The sequence below is a fragment of the Lissotriton helveticus genome, chromosome 10, assembly GCF_964261635.1.
Source record: "Lissotriton helveticus chromosome 10, aLisHel1.1, whole genome shotgun sequence".
Lineage (NCBI taxonomy): Eukaryota > Metazoa > Chordata > Amphibia > Caudata > Salamandridae > Lissotriton > Lissotriton helveticus.
Genome location: NC_136071.1, coordinates 1,179,460,164 through 1,179,474,098, shown reverse-complemented (window position 1 = coordinate 1,179,474,098; position 13,935 = coordinate 1,179,460,164). Strand labels below are relative to the sequence as shown.

Sequence of the window (13,935 nt, the reverse complement as noted above, 5' to 3'; positions counted from 1 at the left end):
TGAAAATCTTGGATCAGTCCCAGACACTGGGCTGCATTCCTGGCAGTCATTTTTGGCTCACTGTCCCACTACAAACCAAGCACATCGCATCAGTCGTGATTCCGTTCCTAAAGGGAAGGGTAGCCCAGCCCGCACTGCTGGGACACTACCCCTCAGTACATGTACTCAAGCAGTGACTGACATGTTCTCGACTTGTTGGGCTCATCAGTTAGGCGCGGCTTGACTCCTAGCCAGGGCTTTAAGTGAGCTGGGTCTAAAAAGCAGGTGCTAAAACGGGTCCCCATTGGGCTCTCCATTTTTGCCCTCACCCTCGGTGGAGAAAAGAACTCTTACCTCTGCAGCAGTACCGCCCTTCACTGCCTTTGAGGTAACTTCATAGAGACTGGTTATAGTTCTTTCACAGTCTCATTATTTTAGAACTGAAGCATTTTCAATATTATATAGAATGAAGCCAAAGTTGTTGCTTTTTTGTATCTTATGCCACTAACAGCCATTGACAAAGCCAAAAGTCCTGGCTTGTTGTAGATATGATGTTACTTGATGTAGTATATATATGGATGCAATGACAGAAGCAGCAGCATACCAGTCAGGTGGCATACTATGCTAAGCACAGATTTTTAGCGTAAGTGTTTTTAAGCCACGCCCTTAATTATACCCACCACGCCCCTCTGAGACACCCCTCCGTTTTTTCCTCCCACTTAAAGCCTTGTTCCTAGCAATAGCACAGCGAGCTTTGGGACCCTCATTTGCGTTGACCCATTGCACATAGGGCTCACCACTGCGGAAAAAAACAGAAACAAAACAGAAAAACAGGTGTGCCATTAAGGCACACCATGGCTACTGGCCCCTTTACTTGGTTGTTAAACGGGGCATGTACTATTTCCGGTAATTTTGTAAGAGGAACAGGAGTGTGACCCATAAACCAATCGGGATTGGGGTTCAGAGATGTAAAGATAATACAATATCCCAAAAGACAATTTTTTGTTGCATGCACAAAGCATTACACAAAGCAGAGAAAAAGGAGACACTTATTCAGGTGATTTTCAAGTCAAAATTAATTTTTGTATTTGTATTATTCAAAAAAGGAATGGGAAAAAAAATTCATGTAGGAACAATTCTGTACAGCACAAGGTTAGACCATTCATATGACAACCGACAGGACTTGGTGCTCAATATGTACAAGTGATATGTGGCAACGCAAGTGTGAGAGTGAACAGCGAGAAGCGGCGCAAGTGAGCAAGGTGAAATATTTTACAGTGAGTGGCTCGAAATGTGGCAAAGTATTAGTGACTTTTTTTCACAATTCACAATTTCAATGGAGCCACGACGAAAGATGCGCCTATAATTGCGCTGTGGAGTCGACGACGTTTCGGTCCTTAATCAATGTGGACCATCTTCAGGACATGGTTATCTCGTTTTCAGTGCTGTTGGGTGGCGAAGTCTCGACCCGGTCCAATGGATCCGGCGAGGTTCGTCTGACCGCCAGGGGATTGAATAGTCCGGAGGGCCGGAGGGGGCGTCAAGCTCAGATCGCGGCAATAAAGTGAGATCCGGCAGTAGGGGAATCTGGAAAAATACAGGAACTCCAATCAAAGGAAATCGTAGTAGGCACACCAGCCAAGGGTCAGGTTGCCGGCGACTTGCGTGACGATCAACACGCAAGCTTCCAGTAAGGCACACCACCTAGTGTTTGAAAGGCAAAGCATTTTAAATGAGAAAGGGAAGTGTTTTGAGGTGCGCGAGCAGAGTGGTCTAAGAGCAGCTTTATGTATGTTAAGTTCTGTCAGTTCTTGGAATATTAATATAGGCGTGCAGGTACTCGCTTGCCCAGAATAGCGGTTTTCTCCATAGAAGTACTGTTGCTCTCCTTTTGAAATAATGACACGCGTGCTGAGAAGTGTTGGTGCCCCCCCCTGTCAACTGATGGAAGCAAAGTTGTTCAATACCTGTCCTTTTAAAATTCTTGTTCCATGCCCCCCAAATTGTCTCTTTGGAAACATGCAGTAATTTGAGAATAGCAAAGCGGATGTTGTATGTGCATTTTTCCAAAACAAAAAAGTGACACACACCGATTATTTCTGTTGTTATACTGAGCAGTGAGATGACAGTTTTCACTGCTCGGTAGATCGACCAAAAACATTGTTTTTGTAACATAAAGGCTTATGTGAAATGGGCTCACCTCCAACTCATTGTTCGGTGTATGGGAGCCTGAGCGAGGAGGGGGTTAAGAGGTCATTAGGCATTATATGGGTGAGTTTAAGTATTTTTAAGCTTTTTTTCCACAGCGGACTTGGTTTCCCTTTTTCCTGTAGCTAATCAGCACACGCCTTGTTTATGTGAAACTGAATTGCATGTGAAATGGTGGCTTTGAAGGAGAATGGTTTGAAGCGGTCTCTAATGAGTGATGCAGTAAGAACAGTGAGCGCCAGCCTTGTTTACGTGTGCAGGCCAGCGTCTAATCCTACCTTGTACTGTTCTGAGATACTGGGCAGTAATGGTTGATACGCCACGCCTAGAGGGGATGTTTACAATTGGGGCCTCTAATTTTGGTCCATTATTTCATTAAATGGTGGAAGGAAACAAACCGATGTATTTAGGTGATATCACACCATCTTTTAGCAGCTTCGGTGCTTGAGATGCTCAACATACAAGAATACCAGCCCGGATATCGGTAGAAAGGACGGGGTGGGGGAGAAGGCACGGACAATGTGAGGGCACGAGGAGAGGAGAAGGCACGGACAAAGCTGTGTGACGCTACGTGTGCACGAAGGAAAAATAGTGTATGCCCCGTGTAACAACCAAGTAAAGGGGCCAGTAGCCATGGGAGGATACAAATTACTACATGGCTGTACTAAGGAGGGACTAACAAGCCTCATAATGAATCAGAAGCCAGCATTTACAAAGGACAAACATACAAGTCAATGAAAAATAAGGGCGGAGGAGTGGGAGAAGCTTCTCTCCCTACTCAACTACCGCAGCTCTTCGCATTCGGTGAATGATGGATAGAAGTTACTTTGACTGCAAAATGGGCCAGGCCAATCAGCTACCATACCTCGAGACAAACAATTACAATGGGGCATTTGACTTTATGGTTGTGGACCAAGTGTCCACGATGAAGCTAGGGCTCATGGGAAATGGCAGCCGTACATTTTACACCAATGAAGTCTGGCGGTTCCCTACAGGTGGAACACAAGGACTTATCAGGTGTGACCAAGTCAAATTGTGGTCAAGATTAGAGTGCTGTCTGAAATACATGCATGTGGCAGGGCCAAGAGAAAGGCACAGGCGTGAGTAACTACAGCGGACCAGGGCATACAGTGCTCTCCATTTCCACACTATGCGGGTCTCCTGCTATAAGCCAACACTGCTAGATAAAGGAGGCAAGCAACTGAATGAACAAGTGTTTCCCAAACTGTAGGATGATTTTTGGTGGGTCGTGAATGTCCAAACAATAAATAAAGACGACTTTAAATTCTGTGTTTTTCTTGCCACATTTGTAGTGCTTCAAAGACAGAGGCCGAATGTCAGGCTCTGTCTTCTGGCAAAAAGCTGCTTTTGTTTGGGCATTGGTGTTCACAAACTCCTCTCACTTTTGCAGAGAAATAACATTTATGTGTCAGTATTGCTGAGCTACAGGAGTGTGAAAGGAAAGGCTGTAGGCTGTTATTTTTTGTAACAGGTACCAAAATGTAAATACCTGTAAATGAAATGTACTCTTTAGCAGTCAGGAAATGCAAAAATAAAGCAGTTGTGTGCAATTCTGAAGTGTGTTTGCAACAAAGACTTTAATAGGATCAAAACAAATCAAACCACTATACTTGCTGATGCACAAATGATATTCACTAAAACGTGATTTTCACACATTATCAGGTGTGCAATATAGTTTTATCAGTAAAACTAAGATGGTACCTTTGCCAACGATGAGGAGTGGGCGCCTGGCGTTCATTAGGATGGAGGTGGCATGTGACACCATGGCGGGGTCAGCCATGCTGATGGGCGGAGGGAGGCAGCATTCCGAATACCTAGAAGAGAGAGCATACAAAACTCAGAAAGGAACGCAGAGCCTGGACGGCCACACTTTACTAAAACACCCCTCACTTTGTCCAGAAGGTCACGGTGTCAGTAATGAATATGCTACTTACCAGTATGCATCTGTTCTTGGCATGTAGGGCTGCTAACATTCATATCTATTGCATAGATCGCCGCCTAGTGTTGGGTCCGGATGATTGCACATTGTTGTCCTGGAAGAGACTTCAAAGTATCACGAGATAGGTGGCTCCTCCCCTGGACTACAGTGCGCATGGGCATCGACTCCATCCCCAGATTGTTTTTAGCCATTGTGGCAGAGATGGAGTGAAATAGTGTAAAGGATGTCCATGCTAATGATTAAATGCAAGAAAGTATCTGCAGCCGCTACGGGCACCGGGGAGGAGGGTGGGCGATATGAATGTTAGCAGCCCTACATGCCAAGAACAGATGCATACTGGTAAGTAGCATATTCAGTTCGAGGCATGTGGGCTGCTAAATTCATATCTATTGCATAGAATACATAGCAGTCCCTCCATTAACGGCGGCCGCCCGTGCCAGCTGCAGAAGTCTGATAAAGAGTTTTGAGAAGAGCCTGTCCCACAGCTGCCTGCTGCTTGGAATGCACATCTACACAGTAATGTTTGGTAAACGTGTGTGGTGTAGACCATGTGGCTGCTCTGCAAATGTCCTCCAAAGGGATGTTCCGCAGGAAAGCCATGGAGGCTCCCAACTTACGTGTGGAGTGTGCCCTGGGGGGGACCGTTAAAGTACATTTAGCTTTCTGATAGCAAATCTGAATACATTTAACGATCCACCTGGCTATTCCTGCTTTGGAAATTGGGTTGCCTTTGTGCTGTGCTGAGAAGGCAACAAAAAGTTGCTGTGTCTTTCGAAAGTGTTGTGTTCTGTCAATGTAGTACATTAATGCCCTTTTGACGTCAAGCGTATGGAGCATCCTTTCCGCTACCGTGTCCGGGTTTGGAAAGAATGCGGGCAGTACAATTGTTTGATTGACATGAAACTGTGACACCACCTTTGGAAGGGACTTTGGGTTAGTGCGGAGCACTACCCTGTTTGAGTGAATTTGGATAAATGGCTCTTGTATTGTGAGCGCCTGTAGCTCACTAACACGTCTGAGAGATGTAATGGCAATGAGAAAAGCCACTTTCCATGTTAAGAACTGAATCTCACATGAATGTAGAGGCTCAAAAGGTGGACCCATCAGTCTAGTGAGGACCACATTGAGGTTCCACACAGGAGCTGGTGGGGTTCTGGGAGGGATGACCCGTTTCAGTCCTTCCAGGAAGGCTTTAATGGCAGGCACCCTGAAAACAGAGAGATGCTGCCTATTTTGGAGATAAGCCGCTATGGCGGATAAGTGTATCCGAATGGAAGCGTACGCTAGATTGCATTTGTAAAGATGTAACAAATAGCAGATGATGTTAGGAATGGATGCATCTAGCGGGTTGATATTGTTGTCAGTACAGTAAATGACAAACCGCTTCCATTTTGCTGCATAGCAAGCTCGGGTAGTGGGCTTTCTTGCCTCCCGGATGATGTCCATGCATTCAGGAGGCAGATTAAGGTAGCCAAACTCTAAGACCTCAGGAGCCAGATCGCCAGATTGAGCTGTTGCCGATCTGGATGCTGAAAGTCGCCATGGTTCTGCGTCAAGAGCCGGGGCGTGGGATGCAGCCGTTGAGGCGGTACCACGGAGAGTTCTAGAAACGTGGTGTACCATGGTTGGCGTGCCCGCGTTTGAGCAACCAGGATGAGCGTCATCAAGTGTTGCTTTAGCTTTCTTGCCACCAGCGGAATGAGAGGTGCTGGGGGAAAAGCGTACGCAAATTTGCCTGACCAGTTCATCCATATCGCATTGCCCTGCGATTGTGGGTGAGGGAACCTGGCGGCAAAGCTTTGGCATTTTGCGTTTTCCCTTGTGGCAAACAGGTCTATCTCTGGATGACCCCATTGCTGAAGTATGGGCGGAGTACTGATGGATGTATCTCCCATTCGTGCATTTGATGGCTGTACCTGCTGAGCAGATCCGCCATCTGATTATCCTTGCCCGGGAGGTGTTCCGCCATGAGGAAGATGTTCCTCTGAATGGCCCACTTCCACATGCTCTGAGCCAGATGAGACAGCTGTGGAGAGTGCGTACCTCCCTGCTTCTGGATGTAGTACATGGCTGTCATGTTGTCCGTCCGGATCAACACGACTTTGTTGCACAGATGTACTTTGAAGGACTGGAGTGCCATGAAGATTGCCATCAACTCCAGGTAGTTGATGTGCATCTTTTGTTGCTGCGTCGACCACAGTCCCTGCACCGTGTAGTGGAGCACATGAGCTCCCCATCCCTGGAGAGATGCGTCCGTGGTCATGATGACTTGCGGCACAGGCTCTTGGAACGGTCGGCCCTTGTAAAGGTTGTGTGGAGTCCACCAATGCAGAGAGTTGTATGCCCGACCGGTCACCAACACTAGGTCTGTCAACTGTCCTTGAACCTGTGTCCACTGATTTGCCAAGCATTCTTGGAGCGGACGCATATGCAACCTTGCATGCGGGACTATGAAGATGCAGGAGGCCATCATGCCTATCAAATGCATGAACACTCTCGCTGGTAGTGAGTGTTGAGGCCTGAACCTCTGGATGAGCGACTGGATGCTGTCGATCCTCACCGGGTTCGGCTGAGCCGTAGCAGTCCGAGTATTTATTGTCGCGCCCAGGTACTGCCGCACATGGGCTGGCTGGAGGTGCGACTTTGGGTAGTTCAGTGAGAACCCCAGACTGTGAAGGAGGTGAATGGTGTGGGACATGTCTGCGGCGCACTGGTGTTCAGACTTTGCTTGAACGAGCCAGTCGTCTAGGTAAGGGTAGACCTGTATGTTCTGTCTCCTGAGGTGCGCCGCCACGGTCGCCAGACACTTTGTGAACACTCTGGGGGCAGTGGTCACTCCGAAGGGTAGGACCTTGAACTGGTAATGCCTGTTTTGTATGGTGAACCGGAGGAACTTTCTGTGGGATGGGTGGAGTGGTATGTGAAAATAAGCATCCTTGAGGTCCAAGGTTGCTAGGAAGTCCCCTTGGTTTAGCAATGGAAGAATCTGCTGCAGGGTTAGCATATGAAAATGTTCTGAGAGGATGTACAGGTTGAGGGGGCGTAGATCCAGAATGGGTCTGAGGGAACCGTCCTTTTTTGGGATTAGGAAGTACAGGGAATAAACCCCTGTCCCCTCCTCCTCCACCGGTACGAGCTCTATTGCGCCTTTTTGCAGCATCACCAGAACCTCCTGCTGCAATAAGTGCAAGTGCTCTGCTGACATAGGACGTTGTCTTGGGGGAATATTGGGCGGAGTGGACGTCAACTCCAAACAATAACCGAACTGGATAAGTTTCCTTACCCACCTGTCTGTGGTGATGGACGTCCAGACTGGCAGGAACTGCTGGAGCCTCCCCCCGACAGGTGTTGGATGGTCGGGGGGCAGTGACAGAGTCACTGTTTGTTGGCAGCAGAGGAACGGGAACTGTTGTTGCCTCTGCCTCTGCCCTTGGCACTGTTTCCTCTGTAACCCCCTCTACCTTGTTTGGGGTACGAGGATTGTGCACCCCCTCTAGTGAATTGCGACTGCTGTGCCAAGTGTCCTCTGTTAACCCCACGTGCACTTGAGCGACGAAAAGTGCTCCCTCTGAATTGCTGAGACTGAAGCGCCCCCATGGATTTAGCTGTCTCATTGTCTTTTTTGATTTTCTCGAGGGTGGTGTCAACCTCTGGGCCAAACAGTCTGTCTGGATTCACGGGCTGGTTGAGGATAGTGGTCTGTATGTCAGGCTTGAAACCTGAGATGCGGAGCCATGCTTGACGCCTCAACAGCACACTTGTGTTGATCGTTCTAGCCGCTGTATCTGCGACATCAAGCGCACATTTGATTGCCGCGTTGGAAATAAGCTTGCCCTCCTGTACCAGCATCTCAGCTGCTTCCTTAAACTCGTCTGGAAGGTGTTGTAGGAGTTGCTCCAGGGTGTCGTAATGCGCCCTATCATATCGTGCCAACAGGGCCTGTGTGTTAGATATGCGCCAGATATTGGCCGCCTGTGCAGCCACCCTTTTCCCCGATGCCTCCAGCACTTTTGACTCTTTGTCTGGGGGAGGAGCTTCACCCGTTGTCTGCGAGTTCGCCCTCTTGCGGGCATTTGGAGACCACCAAAGAGTCCAGAGGCAACTGGCCCCGTATACAAGTTGGGTCCCCAGGTGCCGGTCTGTATTTCTTTTCTATTATCGGGTTCACCACCCTTGCTCTTGTGGGTTCCTTGAAGATGTCTGTGGCATGCTTTAGAACCCCTTTAAGCATTGGAAGTGTTTTCACAGTCTTTTCTGCTGCAGAGAATGCGTCAAACAAAAAGTCTTCTTCTACAGGGTCGGCATGCATTTCCACCGTATGGTTTGCAGCCGCCCGTTCAATCAAGGCATTAAATGCCGCCGAGTCTTCAGTTGGAGAGGTCTTCACACCAGAAACCTGTGGGTCATGCACCACTTGTTGGTCCCCTTGGTCACCAGTGTCAACCCATGAGTCCTGTTGTTCATCAGGGTCATTGTTATCAGGAAAGTTGTACTCCTCATTCTGTTCACCTTCATCTCCCTCTGAGGCATTGGGTGAAGGTGTTGGACTCCTCCTAGGTTGTGGATGAAGGGGTTCAACAAGCACAGGAAGTTCTTGTGCCGGCCTTTTCTTCTTCAGAGGTATCACAAACGATTGCAATGGCTGGGAAGTAATTTTCCGCTTGTAGAGCGTTATTTTTCCCGTGTCGGCGTCGATATACTGCTCAGACTGTTCTTCTGATGCATGTCGTCGACCAAAACGTCCACTTAGCAGTGATTGCTCCGAACTTCCCGAGTCCTTTGGCACCGACCGAGGTGCAAAGGCCTTCGGCGCCACCTTCGGCGGCAGAGTGTAGAGGATCGGCGTTGAAGTCTTTTTCGGCGCCGTCGATTGTGGAACCGACGGCGTCTGAGTCGTCGACGCCAAACTCTTCTCTCGTATTCTCTTGAGGGAGTCCGAGACTTGCTTGGTGAAAGAAGCGATGGGCTTAGTCGGCCTCGGTCCGCCACCAGGGGAAGATCCTAGCGTCGACGATTTCACCTTGGGCGCCGGAGACGCAGACGCATCCTCGACCGCTGTGGTCCGGGCTTCCGCCACGGCCGTAGGCGTCGACGCCGCTGGCTTTGGATGGGCATGTTTTTGTTTGTGCATCGGGGCTCCAGACTTCGGCTCGGGCCCGTCGCCGACTGCGCTTCGACTGGGCGTTTGCCTGTTGGCGCGGTAGTTTTGCCTGAAGGCGTTTCGACAGTCTTCTTTGACTTCGATGCAGCCACCGTGCTCGACACATGCTCGACACATGCTCGACGACCTTCTTCGAGCTTGGCTCCTTGACCACCTTCGGTACGGTAGCCGGCTCGACAGCCTTCTTCGGCTTCGGAGCCACTGAAGTCGACGGCGCCGATGGCGTTGCAGACGTCTTCAGTTTCGATGGAGTGTCGGCCATCTTCGTAGGTTTCGATCCCGAAGGTTTCAGTTTCGGTTTCGATTTGCCCAATGGAGGCTCCGCTGGTGTGTCCGTAGCCGGGCTGGAAGGCGGGGCTGAGGACTGCGGTGTAGGGTCGTGGGTAAGGCCGTGTGGCGATCCCGTGACCCGAGCCTGAGTCATCGTACTTTCGGGGCATAGCTCTTCCTCCGAGCTATCTTCCACGGCCCCATAAACTTCCTCGACGTCCCCTACCTCCTCGACGTTTTCCTCTAGGTCCTGGCCCTCGACGGATTCTCCGCAATCGGCCTCGACCTCCGTCGATGGTGGCGAAATCTGCAGATGATGGCTTCGGCCTTCTGCTGCGGGGTCGTCGAAGATGTCGACAGGTGCCGGAGCCGCTCTCCGGGCCTCGAGGCGCGCCGCGCGCCGAAGCTTGAGCGTCTTCTTCGACCTGAACTTCGAACAGGCCATGCAGTTGGCCTCGTTGTGGTCCGGCAAGGGGCACTTATTGCATACAGGATGCACGTCGATGTGTGGGTACTTAGAACCACACACGGGGCAGAATTTGAACGGACTCTGTTCCATCGTAGTATCGTCGGGGTCTTGCTGCGACGACAGGGCCTCGACGTCCGAAGAGTTACTCGACTCGTCAGAAAACCGACTGGAGAAGTCGGAAGAAACACGAGACCGAACGCGAACAATACTGACGAGGTAACGAAGGCCTTTTGGCCTTAAAGCAGTTGTTTTATCGATTCCGAACAGGAGACGTCGAAATCACATCCGAACCCAATGGCGGAAAAAAACAATCTGGGGATGGAGTCGATGCCCATGTGCACTGTAGTCCAGGGGAGGAGCCACCTATCTCGTGATACTTCGAAGACTCTTCCAGGACAACAATGTGCAATCATCCGGACCCAACACTAGGCGGCGATCTATGCAATAGATATGAATTTAGCAGCCCACATGCCTCGAATATGTACATCTGAAGAGGAAAGGTTTGGCCGAAGAGTCTTTTCAAATCCTTTACTGTTGCTCAAACTTAACACAGAGGTACAAAGTAACTGGAGAGGGCACATCCTTCAGGCTTCCCTGACATGTGATTGATTCTGCCCCAGCCCAGTCTATTATCTGGAGGTGCTAGACAGGGCCAAAATATCCTACTCTATATTGCGCTCCACCCTGCTGCTGACAGACATATGGACATACTGTGCCTTTCTGATGCCTTCGGTGATGGGAGTGGGGAGCCAGGGAGAGACATCTACTATCGTCCACACTTCTGCTGCTTGCCATTGCTCCAGGTTGGCAATGGATGCAGTTCATAAGCTATAAACAAAAGTCTTCACCATCCCCCCATCAACCACTGTTACCTGACTTGGCTGCTTTTCACCTCAGCGTTCACGAAGTCACCAGGAATGTCAACATAAGAGGCTCCGGGACGGCCATAGAGGCTGCATCTCACCGCCTGGAGGGAACGAAAAAGCAAACATGAATGAACCACTTATAATGGAACATTTACAACCAAGCTTCTGCTGACTGTACTCCATAAATTACACTGCCTCCCCACCCCCATTATTGTTTCATTTCTACTGTATGTACTCTGCATGTTTCGTTCCCATGATCTTTGCTCCCCATAACATGGATGCTGGGGTCTTTCGTTCTGCCTCTAGGTTTGTGGCTGTTAGGAGTCATTACCAGCCAACTTAACTGGTGAGCAACTCCTTTTATCATCGCTGGAGGGGTTCAATGCGGTCACCTTCAGTTCACACAAACCTGTGCAGTGGCTTCTCAACCCATAACCTAGCTAACAGGAAGCGGTGATTGGAAGCCGGACACATCAGAACGCTCTCCTCTTGTTGCAAAGGGCAGAGATCTAGGATCCCTCCAAGACACCTAGCTCCAATCCAGCTAGTGGACTTTTGGCAGGAGAAAGCCAAACTAGGGGCCCTATTAGGATGGCGGACGGACCTGCGTCCGTCCGCCACCCGAGAGGTGGAGGGACCGTCCGCAGGGGCAGCGGCAGTCCCTCCGTGCAAATTAGGATGTGACCGCCACCCCGGCGGTCACATCCTGTATGTTTAACATTGCGGCGGATGCTGCTTGAAGCAGCACCCGCCGCAAGGTTAAACAGTGCATGTTGACCTTTGCATGCACGAAGCGGCAGGCACCGCGTGGTGCCTGCCGCTTCGTGCACGCAAAGGCAGGGGGGTACCATAGGTACCCCACATGTGCACCCCCCACCCCCCCTTCACCCCATGGGAAGAAAAGACCGTATGCCTTTCCACAGCGGAAATGCCGCCGTGGAAACGCATAGGACCGCCGCCATCCTAATATGTCTGGCGGTGTCTGATAGACACCGCCAGCCATGTTAGAGCTTTTCCGGCGCGGTCGGATGGCGACCGCGGCGGAAAAGCTGCGGACGGAAAAAAGATCCCCCAGCCATCCTAATCTGATGGGGGGTCTTTTTCCTGTCCGCAGCGGATAATGTGCATCCTCCGGGCCGGCGGTGGCTTCCGCCGGCCCGGAGGATGCGGATTATCCGCAATCATAATCGGCCCCTTGGTAACATAACTCAACAGGAGTGCAAGTGTGTGTCCTGCTGAATATGAACAAGGACCTTATACTGTCAGGTGGCTTCTCCTTCTCGCTCTCAGTCACAGCTCAATATTTTGTCAGTTAAAACATGGAATAATCTGGTCTTGGTCCAATGGCGTTCATGGTCAGGTTTTTTTTTTTCCAACCTGAGACACCATTTAAGTCTTGTAAGATCTCGGATTAGGTCAGCGCAAGTTTGTGAAGGACTGGGCTGCAGGGTAGTCTGGCTGTGATTGCAAGTGAGTGAACGCATCATGTGACACTGCACGTGAAGTTGCATGTGCACGCGTGCTAGCCATTCACACACAACAGTGTAAATCACTGATAAAAAATAGGATTTACTTGAAGGATGATGACCAGATCTTTAAAATGACCCCCCTCCCCCACCTCCTGGGCTACTAGTACACTGAAGTTAAACCATGCTGTATTAGGGTGCTCTTTTGCAGACACAGGGGGTTTAGAATGTAATGCAATACTCTTGGTGGATTTAGCCTGGAGAACAAGAACCAAGCCCACCTCTGAAATAATGTTGGGGTTGTTCCAGAAGGCCCAGCTAAATGTGGGTGGCTCTCAGCAGCAGTCTTTGATCACATCCCAAGTCAGGAAAGTGCCTTGAAACAATGCCCGTACCCCAAGCGCTGCTGATAGTGTGAAGAAGGGAACAAGGAGGATCTGACAACTCCACACAGCTGCGGAAAGAAGGAGCACTCATATGGCCCATACACCAGACCCCACATATGAAACTTAACAGGGCACATCACCAGCCCTCAAAATTGAGGACTTGGAAACTGGCCATGGGGCTCATCTTGCATTTTAAAGGAGGTCAGCAGGCGAGGGGGCTGCTTTCAGGTGGGCGACCAGGACCCCATTCTAGGCACAGCTTCCTGCCATGTGGAGCAAGTTTAGGTTTCCTGACTAACCCCAACCTGGTCTACTAGCAGACACCCAGAGGGAGCACAGCCTAATCCCTCAGCCCCTGCAGACTCCCAGGGCATGGCCTGTGATCTTTCCACCAGCAGAATATTATAAAATAGATAAATTGGCTGTATCCCACCCCAGACAGACCATAAGAAGGTGGGTAAGCACCTGTACCATGCACAGACCACCTCTCAGAGCGCGGGGCAGGTGGGTAAGCACCTGCACCATGCAGAGACCACCCCTTAGTCCGCGAGGCCTGTCGCCACCTTGCTGTTTCACAGAGGGAATGTCTGAGGCCATTACCTTCTCGATGACGTGGGGAATCGCTTCCAAACTGCTGGGTCTGGCAGAAAACTTGCTGTACAACCTGCAAGCTTCAACCTGCAGAAAAGAGAAAGGATAATCTCTTTATAATTAAGGAAGCAAACACTTGTTAAAATGATATTTCATAGAACTCTCCCTCTCTGCAGGGTCTTACTGTTTATAATGAACACGGTCCCAGTGACTTGTTTATTCTTCATATTGAACACTGTCCCAGTGACCTATTTATTGTTTATAAAGAACATTGTCCATGGATGCCTCTATTGTTTGTCAGGAACACTGTCCCATTTATGTCTGTATTCCCCGTGATGTTTGTATTGTTTATTATGAATTAGGGACACTATTCCAGTGATTTCTGTAATGTTTATTATGAACACTGTCCCGGTGATGTTTGTATCGTTTTGTTTGGAACTACGTGAATGACTGCAGGGAGGTTACCTCCTAAGTAATGTCGTACACTGTCCCAATGATGTCTGTATTGTTTGTTATGAATTTCATGAATGGCTGAGGTGCGATAACCTCCTTGAGAAGGTGGCACACTGTCCCAATGTT

The 13,935-nt window shown here is 49.7% G+C and overlaps 1 protein-coding gene across 1 annotated transcript in view; it reads right to left on the bottom strand.

Moving 5' to 3' along the window:
- The window catches only part of HACL1 (2-hydroxyacyl-CoA lyase 1), a 145,665-nt gene that overhangs the window by 85,579 nt on the left and 46,151 nt on the right, over positions 1–13,935 (bottom strand). Inside the window, exons 6-8 of the mRNA XM_078664032.1 lie at positions 13,366–13,443; positions 10,920–11,014; positions 3,910–4,022 (exon numbers count right to left, since the gene is read on the bottom strand). Coding sequence (XP_078520158.1) covers positions 3,910–4,022; positions 10,920–11,014; positions 13,366–13,443 — 286 coding nt within the window. The remainder of the gene's footprint in view (positions 1–3,909; positions 4,023–10,919; positions 11,015–13,365; positions 13,444–13,935) is intronic.